The sequence below is a fragment of the Salmo salar genome, chromosome ssa09 (genome assembly GCF_905237065.1).
Source record: "Salmo salar chromosome ssa09, Ssal_v3.1, whole genome shotgun sequence".
NCBI classification, from domain to species: domain Eukaryota; kingdom Metazoa; phylum Chordata; class Actinopteri; order Salmoniformes; family Salmonidae; genus Salmo; species Salmo salar.
The window spans coordinates 131,288,952-131,306,243 of record NC_059450.1 but is presented as its reverse complement, the minus strand read 5'-3'; the positions used below and the strand labels follow the sequence as shown (position 1 = coordinate 131,306,243).

At 43.1% G+C, this 17,292-nt stretch overlaps 1 protein-coding gene across 2 annotated transcripts in view; it reads right to left on the bottom strand.

Moving 5' to 3' along the window:
- Window positions 1-15,982: 15,982 nt before the first annotated feature.
- LOC106612933 (replication protein A 70 kDa DNA-binding subunit) overlaps window positions 15,983-17,292 on the bottom strand; it is a 69,622-nt gene continuing 68,312 nt past the window's right edge. For both annotated transcript variants that reach the window (XM_014214598.2, XM_014214599.2), the window contains one exon: window positions 15,983-16,859. In XM_014214598.2, coding sequence (XP_014070073.1) covers window positions 16,752-16,859 — 108 coding nt within the window. In that variant the 3' untranslated portion in view covers window positions 15,983-16,751. The remainder of the gene's footprint in view (window positions 16,860-17,292) is intronic.

Here is a 17,292-nt window from a genome sequence, read left to right as displayed (position 1 = left end):
TGGACCTCCTGGGCTTTTCAAAGAGGGGAGATCAACACAATGAGAGCGTTCCACTGACTCCAGTACACTCCTCCTTCTCTACCCTTTATTTCATGGATCCCTGACTCCACCAGCACTAGGATTAACATTCTCTGCCCTGCGTTCAGCTAGGGGGAAATTACTTACTCAAAACCACTCCATGTTTCTGCTTTCTTCAAGTCGACAGTGGAAAATGAGTAAAAAATGTTTTGGCGTTTACAAAAGGCTGAAGTAATGTAAGGTTGCAGTGATTCATCTTCAATCTTTAAAGAGAATGATGAGAACTCATATTACTATTTAAACAACAGTAGACTTGATCAGAGGCAGAAAAATGGAGCTGAATAGAGCCAGTGGGCCTTCAGCAGTAGTTCTGCATGGCTAGGCTCTGCTTCAGGCTATTGACTTCCATGAGAGGAATGTAGTGGGGAGGACATAGGGCATTAGACTAATGAGCAAAGTGGCCAATGCCCCAGAGCACTTCTCCATTCCCCAGGGGGAGACCGTCAACATACAGTTCACACCCACTGACCCTCAGCTTCTCTCCCCTTCTCCTCTCTAAAAAACAGATGCTTATTCAACACAGATAAACACACACAGTACACATAGGCACTCACATACATAGAAAATAGCAGAGCCACTTAAAAGCAAATCAGCCAATCAATATTAACGATAAACAGGCCAGGGTGCTATGACAGGCCTTTTCTAATCCAGCCAGTAAAGGCCTGGTTAATGAGAGGGCATTTAGAGCACAGACACATACACATGGCCGGGCATATCCAAACGACCAGCGACTGCCAATAAACACAGCCAGGACCAAAGCAGAATATTGATCAGCCTGGCATGGTCACACAGTCTCCATACAACAACCTTCTGTAATCAAAGGACCAAAGCCCAGGGGTGGGAAGAGGTGGGGGGGGGGGGGGGGGGCCTGGCACTGGAGCTTCATTCCCATTTAAGAGGACATCAGTGGGTCAGCAAGGTTCAAAACATCCAATCAGGAAGGCAATTACAGTGTTATTACAATGTATTAGTGCCTTTTGACAATGTTAGTGGTATGGGCTGTCCTGAATGAAAGCAAACGGGTTCAGAATGATAGGATGGTACTGTGTGTTTTATAGACTAGATGCGGACTCCCTGACAGCGTTGTTGTCTTTATGTCAACACAGTGTTCGAAAAGGCTTTTCTATCTCTGTCTTGTTCTTATCTGCAGTGAGCCATCACTGTCTTTTTTGTTTACCCTGCCCTCATCTTTCAACCTTTCACATCTCTCCTCCTCTCCGGCTCTGTTCATCCAAAATTGACTCCACCCACCCACCCACTCTCTCCTTCTCCTCCCCCGCTCAAACCTAACGACCCATACTTCATCCTCATCCCTCTATTTCTCCTTAGCCCATAATCCATTGAAAAGCCATCTTAAGACATAATCAATTACAGCCAGGTCAATAATTGTTGTCAGAGGAGAGGATCTGGTGACAGGGGTCTCATTGAATTGTCAGTTAGACTGGCTGTTCTGTCCTCTCAGGCCACGCACTCGGACAAGGAAAGATCTCTGTAGTACAGCCATCAACAATAACAAGCAAACACTACACACACATATATATATTTACAGTGTTTTTCTGCAATGACTGTATTTCAGCAGATGACACATTTCAAATCAATTATCATAATTCATCTTCCAAATGATGACTTGTAAGCTTACCACCACTAAAGCTGTTTTGAATCATTCTCACTTGACAGCTCCACTACACATAAAGAAGGTTTATTTCTAAAGGTTCATTTCTTACAACAGCCACGACAATTATTTAGGATTGTAATTAAATCTTCAACTGTATTTACCAGCGCAGCATTCCATGAAATGAGAAATGATGTGGTTTTGGGGCAGTGTGATTTGAGTAGGAGCTTTGGCTAGAGGCTGGGCGCTAGCGAGGTGTCTGCTCCAGATAATTACCTGATGTCTTTCAGGAGAACCAGGATGGCATCTAACATCCTGCAGCTTGACAACCTGTGAACTCCCATTCACAGGGAACCAACATATCTCCAGGTTGTCATTCCTAATAGAAAAGGAGAATTACAACAAAAAGGTCTGTTCTCCTGCAGACCTGCAGCCCACCTGGTTAAATGGCATTACTCAGTCTTTGAGGCAAGCTGTCCCGGACTCCTTCAGAGGAATGCACAATGTGGATTGTTCGGAGATGGAATGGAATGCAATCCCAGCAGAGCTGAGGGACAGTATTAAAGATTCAACATGCTGTCAACTGTGCCAATGTTTGTGTAAGGCTCAGTCTCTAAGAAGTCATGGGGGCTTTTATCCAAATAGACATTGACAACCCCTATTGACTATTCTGAGTATATCTATCCAGCTCTGAGAAGGGCTGATTATTGATTTATACAGAATCCAGAGACTGTAGCTTCACATGACGGTCATGCTACATTACACCTCTCATCCTGATTCTAGGAAGATAACAAAGGAGGGGAGTTGAAAGCCCCTGAATAGAGTTAGAAGTTTGATATAATGTATGGCATGCCATCAAAAGACACTAGATGATGATTGGCACCTTTGAAGGCCTGTACGTGTTATAGGCTACAAACCCTACATCTCTATCTGAAGGCTTAATAATGAGGTTCAACGTAATCACAATGTATTTTTAAATCTTCAGTTGCAAAGTGCTCAGTTTACCTCAGGCCTTTTAAATTGTACCGGAAGCTCAGAAATATATATATATATTTGTATTCCTCTCAGAAACACACTGTCTCTCTCTTCCACTGTTCTATTTCTTCACTGCAGTAGAAAAACAGGCATATCTAATCCTGGGAGGTTGAAGTATTGCCCTCAGTGTCACACATCCTTGGCTGCTCTTCTGTCTTGTCTCTATCTGTCAGGGTACGGTGCTCGGCTGGGGACACAGTCACCCCTCCACATCCATCGGAGCGTCTGGTAGGAGGGGGGCTGTCCAAGGCACCAGCACTGAGAGGCATGAAAGGGGGGATTTAAATGTCGCCCCACCCGCCGTTTCCGTGGGCTTTAAAAGCCCCTGAGTCAGACCTGGCGTTACACTGCCCTTCCGGCCGGCTCACCGCGGTAAAGTCCCCAGCACGCCTCCGCTTAAAAGACACATCCTCACGATCAAACGTGACATATCTGCCTCTCGCTCGTGTTGCATTCCAGGGTCTCAGAGTGTTAGTGATGTGGGGCTTGTGGCTATACACCAGGCTTCAGTAATCTACAGACATCCCCACGCAAGCATGAATGCACGCGGGCACACATACACATACCCTCACAAACACAGCCACACACTTACCCCCTCCGCATGCAGGCAAAAATCCACACCCTCCCCCCACGCACACGCACACCCTACAGGTGCTTCATTAGCACACATCAAAGACCTGCCTGGAAACACTGGGGTCACTAATGGCCCAAACAGGGACTTAAGCAATTCCAATGGGGGGCTAGCTAGCCTGGTGTAGACCAGTGGTGGCTTCAGGGGACAGACTCCTTCCACACTGCTCTGTTGTGTTATCTGTGTCTCTACAGACCTGCATGCAGCGCCTAAAGCCCCTCTGAAGGATAGTTCTGACATCGCATAGCATCCTCTCTTTGTAATTATAGCACTTCAGAGTTTATGATGCTACATATTAGCTTCATTTTTCCTCCTTAATGTTTGTCACAAAAGCATTCCTCCCTTTGCTTCTCTCCCTTCCTTATTATATGCCCTGAGTTTGTTGGTTTTACTAGGGAAATATGAGGCACAATGGTTGGTAATTAATGATCTAGAATCATGGCTGTAGGGTAAATATCATCTGCCTAGTGAGAGCAATTGACTTGGCTGAGTTAAAGAGGCATCTGGGTGGTGGGTTTGCTCTGCTGCACCGGTTACAGTATTTTCTGTAGGTTTTCTTCTCTCTCCTCTCTTTGAGTAGCGATAAAATGGTAGTCATTTAGAACGGTGGGGAGGAATAATTATTTAATGACTGCATATAAGCCTATGGCATCTCGGTAATAACTTGAGAAGAGGTTATATCAGTGTGGGGAAGTACCGTTTCAAAATGGCAGAACATTAATACTGGGAGTGGAACCTCCTAGCTTCTGTGTAAATACTTTTAGGAGGATATGTTTAATTGAACATCTCCATCCTTCAGTCTTCACCTGCCTGCCTGTCTTACCTCCCCCCTCACACACACATGAAGGACTACAGGACTTCTTCACATTCAGCCTGGTCTTCAAGGGTCTGTAGAAAGATGTGAAAATAAAATCTGCAGCAGGGCTTGTGTAAAGATAGATGTGCAGGCGCTCTGTCAGCCAGCAAGACAGTACAGCCCTGAACACCCAGACTCCCATTTTCTTCATTTCATTGCAGAAAAGGTTGCACTGACAGTGAGTAAATAAGCAAAATGTGTGTGTGTATTGTAGAAGGCAGCAGGAGAAATTACCCACAGGAGCACCAGGAAGCCCAGATCACTAAAGACAAGGCAAGGAGCGCCAGGAAGCCAAGATCACTAAAGACAGGGCAAGGCCTGTGGCACCAGGAAGCCCAGATCACTTAAGACAGGGCAAGGCCTGTGGCACCAGGAAGCCCAGATCACTTAAGACAGGGCAAGGAGCACCAGGAAGCCCAGATCACTTAAGACAGGGCAAGGGGCACCAGGAAGCCCAGATCACTTAAGACAGGGCAAGGAGCACCAGGAAGCCCAGATCACTTAAGACAGGGCAAGGAGCACCAGGAAGCCCAGATCACTTAAGACAGGGCAAGGGGCACCAGGAAGCCCAGATCACTTAAGACAGGGCAAGGCCTGTGGCGCCCAGATTGCTGCATCTCTAATGGCACCCTATTTCATATATAACGGACTTGCCCTATGGGCCTTGGTCAAAATAAGTGCAATATATAGGGAATTCGGTGCAATCTGGGATGCACCCAGAGACAGGGTAAGGCCTCGAGCTCTCCCCAGGGCCAGCAGAGTTTCAGGGGGTGAACCTGACCTGCTTGACATGGAAATAAGAACAGAACCGCATCCTGGAGACATACAGACAAATTTGCTCCTTTACTGTGGCTAAGTCCCAAATGGCACATTATTCCCTTCTACACAGTGCAGTACTTTTGACCAGAGCACTATGGGTCCTGGTAAAAAGTAGTGCACTAGAAATAGGGTGCCATTTGGGATGCACATCAAGACTTTATTGGTACATAAATCAAACAAATTGGTATGACTACATGAGCTTCTGATCAGTTCCCATAATACTGTGTAGACTAGAGCGACTGTGTAGGGACAGACTCAAGCCATTGAATCTGTGCAAATTAAAAAGGTTGGCGAAGCCAGAAAATGTTCTGCAAATGTACTGTTCTGTCTCTGAAGCCCACATTAATAAACCCAGCCATAGCCTCTCCCAGTCTCCCAGGACCAGCAGGCTAACCCTCATAACTGGAATAACATTGCAGGGAAAAACCCTTCGAAAAGAGACGCTCAAAGCAAAACTACAGTGTGTGAGAGACAGAGGGCAGGGGTGGAGAGGGTTGTGAGAGAAAGGGGGAACTGTATTGATGTGGAACAGCTTTCTCTCCAGTTGTGGTGTCCTCCCTACGCACGCACACCCATGTCCCAAAGGCTCACACACTCTTTGGGCGGGAGGGGAACCCACTAGCCCCACCAAACAATTAAAGGCCCTTAAACAGTGAGAGGGGAAGAGAGGGAGGAGAGGAGAGAAAGAAGGGCAGCCAGCCACAGAGGCAGCATGAGAGCAGGGCCTTGTTATATAACCAAACAGCCTGTCCTAACCTCCACCAGAGGGACCTAAAAATACCTGTTTTTAGACAGAGGGAGGGGTGTGAAGAGGAGAATGGTGCAAACTATGAAGCAGACAGGCAGGGAGGGATGGAGGGAGGGAGACAAGCAGGGAGGTAGACAAGCAGAAAGTAAGACAAGCAGGGAGGGAGAGTGGGATGGAGGGAGAGGGAAGGTGGTGGAGTTGGTGTGAGTGTCTAAGAATAGTATTCATCGGTGGGGTACTGGTGCACTTTTCCAAGTCATTTAACGTTAACGGCAGTAAGAGGGAAGGTGATAATAGTTACACATCAGGTGGTACGAATTGCTGTTCTTCATCCTCGCTGTTACTTCAGGGGAAAAAGAGAGACATTTCAGAGAAACCAGGAGAGTGGGTGTATGTCTAACATTTCTATACATGTCAATGAGCTCTGACAGACCAAAGCGGTATTCACACCATGACCTTTCTGCTGTCTAATCACCTGTTATCTTGACACTTCAATGAACTCTGAGATGATATCACTCCTCAGTATTCATTGACGAGCAGCTCCTTATTCAACGCAATGGGTCATCCAATTAAAAGAAGCCCAGACAAGGTCAGCTGCACCTGTACACCCAGAAATACACCACAGTGGTTCTCAAAGGGCCTTGTGTCAGATTCAACAAAAGCGCAACAAGAATCTTCAAAGTTATTTTGAAATGGGAAGCCTTATCAGGTATAGCAGTTTCACTGATGTGCCAGACCTTTGATGTTCTCCCATTTGTTCTACATTTTTTTCTTTGTGATGTATGATTTATTGTGCATCTCAAAAATCTGCCTGCGCCATCCAAAAGCACTCTCTGACCGTGTTCCTGTAACAGCTAACAGTTGTTGACAGGATCAGGATCCCAACACTGCATCTGTTAAACACAAGCATGCACACACACACACAACAGCTAGTGACGTTTTAATCTATAAAACAGGGATGACCAAATATGATGATCTAGACCAGACTGGAGCTGAACAATAGAGAGACATGTGTCCGCCTCTTAACTCTGGGTAAACATTTACCTCCGGCACCTCGCAAACCAGTGAGTGCATTCTGTTCAGCACACCCCCCCCCCCGGCTAACATCAATGACAATAGAATCAAACATGCCATCTACTCAACCTGACATGTGGATAGTATACATAGCCTGTTTGTCTGTTCATCGCCTGGAAATTGCTATGAGTCATTATCAGTGGCTGCTGCTGTGTGGAGACAAGACAGCCAATTGTATTTTAGGGGATGTTGATGAATATCTCGTCTTAGTTAAGTCTTTGTGACTTTACCTTCAGGATATATATACTCTCTACTGGAAGCAAAGGGGACAATCAAGAGAGGGAGTGAGGAAGACTCATTGTGATTGAATCCAAAGAAAATATGTATTTTTTAAGAATACGAGCACCGGGAAAAAAATGACAGGCAGAGAAACAGGCAGCAGAGAAAAATTACAACAGCAACTCTCGCCATCGCTATCAGCATGTTTTATTCATTGGCATGGCCTTATAATCTAGTGCTTGAGAAAAGCAGACAAAAAGCCCCTATCTATAACCAAATCCAATTAAAGTGGAAACAGGATAGGAGCCAGAGACACATTTCTATTTACAGATTCAATCTACAGCGCTTTTGACAAGCTACAATGGATTATTACTTTATTTGACCACAACAATAATTGTGAATATCGGCTTTCCACCTGCCAGACATTTGATTGTCAGAGAAATGTTCTGCACTCACTTGAGGAAGCAGGCGGCAAGTAGGTAGAGATTCTGCCAACTATCTTTCCTCTCTCTAAACACAGGCCTTGGCTGGGTAGCCGTTCTAGTGTTGAGCAGAAGCCAGTGCAGCGAAATAGATCCCAGCGCAGAAACATACAACGCTGCTTTTTGACTGTAACACCAGTGTTAAACTAGTGTATACACCCTTATGTAATAGTAGAGATGTCACGGTTGTCGTAAGGATCAGACCAAAACGCAGCGGGAATATGTATACTCATCTTTTTATTTTGAAGAAGGAGAAACAAATAAATACGTACACAAAAAAAGAACAAAACGAAACAGTCCTGTCGGGTGCACAAACACTAAACAAGGAACAACTACCCACAAAATCCCATTGAAAACACATCCCTCTTAAATAGGACCTTCAATTAGAAGCAACGAGGAGCAGCTGCTTCCAATTGAAGGTCAACCCCATTAACTAAACATAGAAATAGAAAGACTAGAACGAACATAGAAATATACTAACATAGAACATTAACCACAAACTCCGAAACACATAAAACAAACACCCCTCTCACATAAGAACATAGACCAACAAACCCCGAAACACATTAAACAAACACCCCCTGCCACATCCTGACCAAACTACAATAACAAATAACCCCTTTACTGGTCAGGACGTGACAAGAGAAATTGACATACTTGGTATTCATATCCCTAAAGATATAAAATAACTTCCAAGACTAATTTCAATATTAAGTTATCCAAAATAGACAAGATCTTGCAACCACGGAGAGGTAAATACCTGTCTATTTATGGAAAAATCACACTGATTAACTCTTTAATCATATCACAGTTTACCTATTTACTTATGGCGCTGCCTACTCCAGAGAACTTGTCTTTCAAATTAGATGACAAAATATACTTACATTTATTTGGAATGGTAAGCCAGACAAAATTAAATGTGCATATTTATATAATGAACATGAGTTTGGGAGGCTGAAATTATTAAATATTAAAGCATTGGACCTCTCACGAAAAGCTTCACTCATACAAAAGTTATACTTAAACCCAAAATGGTTCTCCAGTAGTTTATTAAGAATGGTTTATCCTCTGTTTAAAAATAGCCTTTTTGGTTATAATTTCAATTTCAGCTTCCAGAAAAGACAAAACAAATATTACAACAAATATTATGGTTCAACTCAAATATATATATACACTATCGTTCAAAAGATTTGGGCCACTTAGAAATGTCCTTGTTTTTTAAAGAAAAGCAAACATTTTTGTCCATTAAAAGAACATCAAATTGATCAGAAATATAGTGGAGACATTGTTAATATTGTAAATAACTATTGTAGCTTGAAATGGCAGATTTTTAATGGAATATTTACATAGGCGTACAGAGGCCCATTATCAGCAACCATCACTCCTGTGTTCCAATGGCACGTTGTGTTAGCTAATCCAAGTTTATCATTTTAAAAGGCTAATTGATCATTAGAAAACCCTGTTGCAATTATGTTAGCACAGCTGAAAACTGTTGTTCTGATTAAAGAAGCAATAAAACTGGCCTTCTTTAGACTAGTTGAGTATCTGGAGCATCAGCATTTGTGGGTTCGATTACAGGCTCAAAATGACCAGAAACAAAGAACTTTCTTCTGAAACTCTTCAGTCTATTCTTGTTCTGAGAAATGAAGGCTATTCCATGCGAGAAATTGCCAAGAAACTGAAGATCTCGTACAAAGCTGTGTACTACTCCCTTCACAGAACAGCGCAAACGGGCTCTAACCAGAATAGAAAGATGAGTGAGAGGCCCCGATGCACAACTGAGCAAGAGGACAAGTACATTCGAGTGTCTAGTTTGAGAAACAGACGTCTCACAAGTCCTCAACTGGAAGCTTCATTAAATAGTACCCGCAAAACACCAGTCTCAACATCAACAGTGAAGATGTGACTCCGGGATGCTGGCCTTCTAGGCAGAGTTCCTCTGTCCAGTGTCTGTGTTCTTTTGCTTATCTTAATCTTTTCTTTTTATTGGCCAGTCTGAGATATGGATTTTTCTTTGCAACTCTGCCTAGAAGGCCAGCATCCCAGAGTCGCCTCTTCACTGTTGACGATGAGACTAGCGTTTTGCGGGTACTGTGTGTTATTTCATAGTTTTAATGTCTTCACTACTATTCTACAATGTAGAAAATAGTAAAACAAAGAAAAACCCTGAAATGAGTAAGTCTGTCCAAACTTTTGACTGGTTCTGTATATATATATTTTTAACACAGTGGTAAATCCTTTAGGGAAATGCGCCATCGGTAGGAACCACAGGGATGTGCGCACACACACACACACACACACACACACACACACACACCCAGGTACTAGCGACGGGGCACCAGCCAGGGTCATGAATCTTGAGAGATAAACACAGCGCTCCATCCATTACAATAACAGCAGCACCCCAGAGGGCCTCCAGCCCAACGGTCTCCATGGTGTCAGGGCCATACTGGGGCCTGTGGGCCTTAACGCTCTGTTTCCTCAGCTCCGCACAGCTCAGCACAGCATGCATTACTAACCCACTGGGGCTCACCAGGCACACGCTTAGCCAGAGGAGAGGACGCATGGAGCATCACAACAAACAAGGACTGGGGCTGTGTCCCCCAAATGGTAAACAGAGAGCTTCACAATGTGCAATTACTGCCAAAACAATGGTAACCATTAGCTGACTCATACTCACTCATACATACACTGCACTAAAAGTTATTGTTAGTCTATTATCATTAGATTACTTTATTTCGCCATTTCAGGGTCTCAATTAGAGACCCATTTGAAGATGAGACCGATAGATGATCAGATTAGTTTTATTGGGGTCTTGGACTCAGTGATCAGATTTCCCATGCAGTTCAGTGCAGAGTGGACAGTCAGTCATGGAGCAGATTGTATTTCTCTAATGCCCCCATTACACCAGTTTCTAGGAATATATTTAATTGACTCCACAGAGAGTTAACAGTTTCTTACCCAGCATGAATGCTGAAGTGCTTGTCTCAGAAACAGACCATTCTTTCCCCTGAGTCAAATACAAACGTCTACACATGAATGTACACACACCAGCACACAATTCTTTTCTTCTTCACGTTCTCCACACACTTGCTCCAGTGTGACACTCTGCATGTGTAAAACTGTTTGAGCAGTCAACCCTTAGCTACGTGAACACATGGACCCCCCTCAGTGACTGGTACAGTTTACATAAATGAGAATACTGTTCCCCTCATCCAACATGTTGGTAAAATGTCACCATTACTTAACAGCAGCTAAAAAACAACCGTAAACCTACAAGCAATATATTTGTAAATGCTCCAGGTAACCAGGTTCATACGGTTCACAGTACTCCATCTATTGCATGGAAAATCAGCGGATCAACTGATTTCTCCAGTTTAAGTGTCCTCTACAGGTGCAGAACACAAATCTGAATATTTACAATTCATCTCCCAAATCAAAATCCTCAATAAGAACCGAGACTCATCAAATTCCTAACCGAGTGAGTGAAACAGATGAGCAGCACCAGCATTGGCAGTCAAAGGTTCCCACCAAGCAGCTGTTGATAACAGACAGTGTGCAGCACTGCTCTACAACTCTATCGTATCCACCCATCACAGTATGCTTAGCCAGGCTGGGAGCACTGCACACACCATCTATAAAAGTCAGCCTTGTCACGGTTAGGAGGGCAAACGGTACATGCCTTCAAGATAATCGGAGCAGTTTGCCATAGCAAAGGCTGTTTGAGGTCTTAACCAGGTTAAAATAGATTTCCTCTCTACTCTGAACCCTGTGAATGGAGCGTAGGGGAGGCCATGTCCCAGGCAGCCAGACAGGAAGACAGACAGAAGCAGCCATTTTGGTGCTACACAGATCCCACTCCACCATTCTGTCTGATCTGTTCCATGGAGACTTGACGTCTTAGCAGAGATATACAGTGCCGTCAGAAAGCTTTCAGACCGCTTGACTTTTTCCACATTTTGTTATGTCACAGCCTTATTCTAAAATTGATTAAATTAAAACATTTCCTCAGCAATCTACACTAAATACCCCATAATGACAAAGCGAAAACAGGTTTTTAGAAATACCTTATTTACATACGTAAGTATTCAGACACTTTGCTATGAGACATGAAATTGAGCTCAGGTGCATCCTGTTTCCATTGATCATCCTTGAGATGTTTCTACAACTTGTTTGTGGTCCACCTGTGGTAAATTCAGTTGATTGGACATGATTTGGAGCCAGAGCAAAAACCAAGCCATGAGGTCGAAGGAATTGTCCGTAGAGCTCCGAGACAGGATTGTGTCGAGGTACAGATGTGGGGAACGGTACCAAAACATTTCTGCAGCATTGAAGAGTCTTGGTGATTCCAAACGTCTTCCATTTAAGAATGATGAAGGCCACTGTGTTCTTGGGTCCCCAAGAAGGTTTAGTCATTCAAAAATCATGTCAACCCCTATTATTTCACACAGAATGAGTCTGTGATTTGTTGAGCCAAATTTGACTCATTAACTAATTTAGGTTTGCCAAAACAAAGGGGGTGAATACTTATGCAGTGACTATATGTTAGTTATTTAATTTGTATTTGTAATAATGTCTAGTTTTCATTTCACTTTGTCATTATGGAATATATTGTGTAGAACACAGCGGCCTTCATCATTCTTAAATGGAAGAAGTTTGGAACCACCAAGACTCTTCCTGTCTGATGAAACCAAGATTGAACTCTTTGGCCTAAATGCCAAGCGTCACGTCTGGAGGAAACCTGGAACCATCCCTACGGTGAAGCATGGTGGGGCAGTATCATGCTGTGGGGATTTTTTTCAGCGGCAGGGACTGGGAGACTAGTCAGGATCAAGGCAAGGATGAACAGAGCAAAAGTACAGAGAGAGATCCTTGATGAAAACCTGCTCCAGAGCGCTCAGGACCTCAGACTTGGGCCAAGGTTCATCTTGCAACTGGACAACGACCCTAACCACACAGCCAAGACAACAAAAGGAGTGGCTTCGGGACAAGTCTCTGAATGTCCTTGAGTGGCCCAGCCAGAGCCCAGACTTGAACCCGATCTAACATCTCTGGAGACCTGAAAATAGCTGTACAGGTGTGCCAAGCTTGTAACGTCATACTCAAGAAGACTTGAGGCTGTAATCACTGCCAAAGGTGCTTCAACAAAGTACTGAGTAAAGGGTCTGAATACTTACATAAATGCAATATTACAGTTTTTTTGTTTGTATAAATTTGCAAACATTTCTAAAAACCTGTTTTTGCTTTGTCATTATCGGGTATTGTGTGTTGATTTATGAGCGAAAAAACAATCGAATCAATTTTAGAATAAGGCTGTAACGTAACAAAATGTGGAAAAAGTAAAGGGGTTTGAACAATTTCCGAATGCACAGTATTTCAACAGTAGTGTTGCATCTGGGAGCATATTATAGATTAAGAAGATCCTCTACTGTACTATTCAGACATCTGCTTTCAGGGAGAGATCTGGGAATGTCCTCTGATCCCAAGTCTGATGCTTGTCTGTATTGTCCCTGTATGTGTCTGATGCTGATGACAATCTAACTCATATAGGCTTCAATATAGTTTTTACTTATTCATTCAATTGAAATACTGATTATGTTGGGTTACAAAGTCAGATTGAAATAGATGTGATTTTTTTTTTGTCATTGATCTACACAATATATTCCATAATGACAAAGTGAAATGAAAACTCTAGACATTATTACAAATACAAATGAAATAACTAACATATAGTCACTGCATAAGTATTCACCCCCTTTGTTTTGGCAAACCTAAATTAGTTAATGAGTCAAATGTGGCTCAACAAATCACAGACTCATTCTGTGTGAAATAATAGGGGTTGACATGATTTTTGAATGACTAAACCTTCCTGTCCCTCATATATACAACATCTGTAAGGTCCCTCAGTTAAGTATTGAGTTTCAAGCACAGATAAAACTATAAAGACCAGGGAGCTTTTCGAAAGCCTCATAAAGAAGGGCAGTGATTGGTAAATGGGTAACAACAACACATCATACATAGAACATCTCTTTAACTATGGTCTAGTTAATAATGATGCTGTGGTTGATGTATAAATCACCCAGACGCATCAAAGATAATCATCCTTGTGAACTGAGCTGCAGGACAGGAAGGAAACTGCTCAGGAATGTCACAATGAGGCCATTGGTGATTTTAAAATAGAGTACAATGGCTGTGATTGGAGAAAACTGAGGATGGATCAACAATATTATAGTGAGTCCACAATAAATGACCTAAAAGTGAAAAAAAGAATGCAAGTATACAGAATAAAAATATTCCAAAGCATACATCCTGTGTGCAACAAGGCACTGAAGTAATACTATAAAAAAAACTCATGGCAAAGGAGTATAGTTTTTGTTTGGGGCAAATCCAACAACACATCACTGAGTAACTGCCTCCTTATGTTCAAGCATGGTGGTGGCTGCATCATGGTATGGGTGTGCTTGAAATCAGCAATGACTGGTGAGTTGTTCAGGGTAAAAAAAGAAACAGGATGGAGCTAAGCACAGGCAAAATCCTAGAGGAAAACCTGCTTCAGTCTGCTTTATACCAGACACTGGGAGAGGAATTCACCTTTTAGCGTTACAATAACTTACAACACAAGGACAAATCTAACTGAAGTTGCTTACCAAGACAGTGCATGTTCCTGAGTGGCCAAGTTACAGTTCTGACTAAATCTGCTTGAAAATCTATTGCAGGACTTGACAATTGATGTCTAGCCATAATCCCAAAAATCTTGAGTTTGAAGAAATTTGAAAATAATAATTGGTAAATATAAATACTTCACAATCCAGGTGTGCAAAGCTGACTTACCCAAGAAGACTCACAGCTCACCAATCACTGACAAAGGTGTTTCTAAAATGTAACGAGTCAGGGGGGTGAATACTTACCTATTAAAAGGTATTAATCGTAAAAATCGTAAAAAAAATTGAACTTCCGCTTTGAGAGTATTTTGTGTAGATCAGTGACCAAATGTTTAATTAAATCCCACTTTGTAACACAAAATGTGAAGAAATCCAAGGGGGGGCGAAAACGTATCATACCCACTGCAGCTCACCTGCCAACCCCCAGGTCCCTATCTGTAACGCCCTTCTGTTGTCAAGGTAATAGTTCAGTGGGAACATTACACAGAAATGTAATTCAGTTTAATTGAATGGGAGTCGGCCAATATGTGTCATGCTAACAAGTGTAAAATCTATTCTAAAAGTGCATTAATATCTAATTTTCTATCTAATTGGAAGTCTGCATGGCATAATGGAAATTGGAATGAAATAATCTAGCTAGGTGTAAACGGCTGGCATCTTGTGACGGCTCCTCAGGGTAAGCTTGAATGAAGTGAATTATTCGTTCACCATGTTTTAAATGAGTAGTCTACATGCAGGATGTAAGAACTATTTATAATGTGATGGACTTGACTCCCCAAAGTTGTCAAAATGTGCTTTGGTTTAATAGTTGGAGTGCCTCCCTCTCCCTCTCAGCTGAGTGTGAATGCGTCACGGAATTAAGTGTTTGCGCTCAACGACAATTACGGGCTCACCACTCACCGAGCCCAGGGGCTATATCCATGGTTACATGTGTGACTGACAGGCCGGGAGTCGGGGGGATTCACAAAGAGATTCGCTCAGCTTTGACACGAGTTAACTTCGGAACCAAAAGACAACAGCCATCCCAGCCAACAAATGACAACAGCGGTGTTACATGGAGGAAACCTCTAGGAATTCTTCCTAGGGGAAAACCACCATATAAAGAAGTACAGGGTGTCAGTTTGAGAGGTGGGGGGAGGAAGGCAAGATCGAGCGATATGAGGCACAGCTAAAAATACAATTTTTAACAGTGGGAAGACTGCTTTAATCCATCTACACACAAGGGGCCGAAGACACAGCGTTCAGCGGAAACGCGATGGTTATCAGAAGAAAAACGGGGAAGAAGAGCTTTATTGATGTTCTGCTTTAATACGACATGGAAGTCAAGACTGCAGGAGGGAATCTGAGGCACATCTGAGCTCCACCTCTGGAGATCGATGAGTCCCAAATGGCACCCTATTCCCTATATAATATACTACTTTGGACCAGAGCCTTATGGACCCAGGTCAAAAGTAGCACACAGTAAAGGGAATAGGGTGCCATTTGGGATGTACCCAGAGAGCCAGATACTGAATAAATCCTTTAAAATGCAGCAACAAAGAAGCAGGCTCCAGACACGCCCCACTGCCTCCACCCCACTGCCTTCTCTTTAAATGGGCTGAGACCTGGTTAACCTGCCTGCTGTACATGGTTACACTCAGACATTTCTTCTGGTTACATTCAAACATAGTGCATTCTAACACATCACATTAACCTGGACCCTTTATTCATATCTGTCAACAGAAAAAGCTGAAAATATTCATTTAAAAACACACCTGACGACTCCATCGCGTTTGATCACAAACAGGTTTATTTTTATGTAATCAATTGACCAAATTGATGTAAAGAAAAATGTCCAAAATATTTTAACTTAAGAGATAATGAAAATAATGACAAAAGGTCAACCATGTACATAAATACAGTGAAGAGCATCTCCTAGAAGTCTGCCTGCTCTGTGAGTGAGTCAGAGTGAGAGAATGGGCAGGTCCAGGCCAGGCATAGTGACGGTGGGAGCGACAGCGTGAAAGAGAGGGCGCTAGCTGCAGCACAGACCCCCATCGACTTACACAATACACACGGCCGACTTACGACAGACCACACAACGATGATTTCTGTGGTTAAGACCATCCCATCTGCGTCTCCAGCCCTCCTTCTCCAAAATCCCTCTCTGCATCCATTTTATCCACCACCCAAAACATCAGCCATTTCAGAAGTCACCCCCCACACAACACCATAACACAGAGGGATATAATACTGCCCCAGCAGCACTCTCTCTAGATTACTGGTTGGTCCAAGAAAACAAAAACAAACTACCAGTACATTTAGCATAAAATACATATTCAAAGTTCGGTACATGGACACAGCTTAAAAAAAAAAAAAAAAAATCCCCATGTAGTGCACTACTTTTGGTCAAAAGTAGTGCACTACATATGGGATAGGGTGCCATTTGGGACAAACATAAGACTGGTTCACAGTCAGCGTGGCAGGTTGGGAAGTGCTGCAGCTGCAGATCAGAGGAAGAGGTTGTACGTAGCCGAGGGAGCAAAGCGAGCGTTCTTACTGGGCGGCAGCCATCTTCCTGATGTTCATGATGAGTCTCTTGCTGTACTCCTTGTGGTCCACAGGTTTCACCTCCATCACCGTGGCCTTGATCCGGGACTCGTCCTAAAGAGACAGGGGAACACATGGAAGAGATGTTACATGGTGTCACCCTCCGTGGCCTTTCACTACACTAGCTACCTCTCAATTATCTCTCCTTTCTCCCAAAGTGTTAAATCAGTAAAGGGAAGTGAGTAAGTTAAAACTAAATGACTGGTACAAGAAATGTGGTGGAAATTCCCTATAGCCCATGCCTACACCAATCCAATGCTTTTAGATATGTGGGAAGTAGTGTATTAGTGGGAAGTAGTGTATTATTGGGAAGCACCCACTGTGTTCGAGATAAGACGGACCAACACAAACCTTGGCCATATGCAATAGATCACCTGCTGGGTATAGACGAACGGTGGCCATTCAACTATTAGAATCGTTGGGAAATTAACAGAAAAACATGGCTGATGTTCTGTGGTGAGAGGCGATAGGACTCATACCCGCTGCT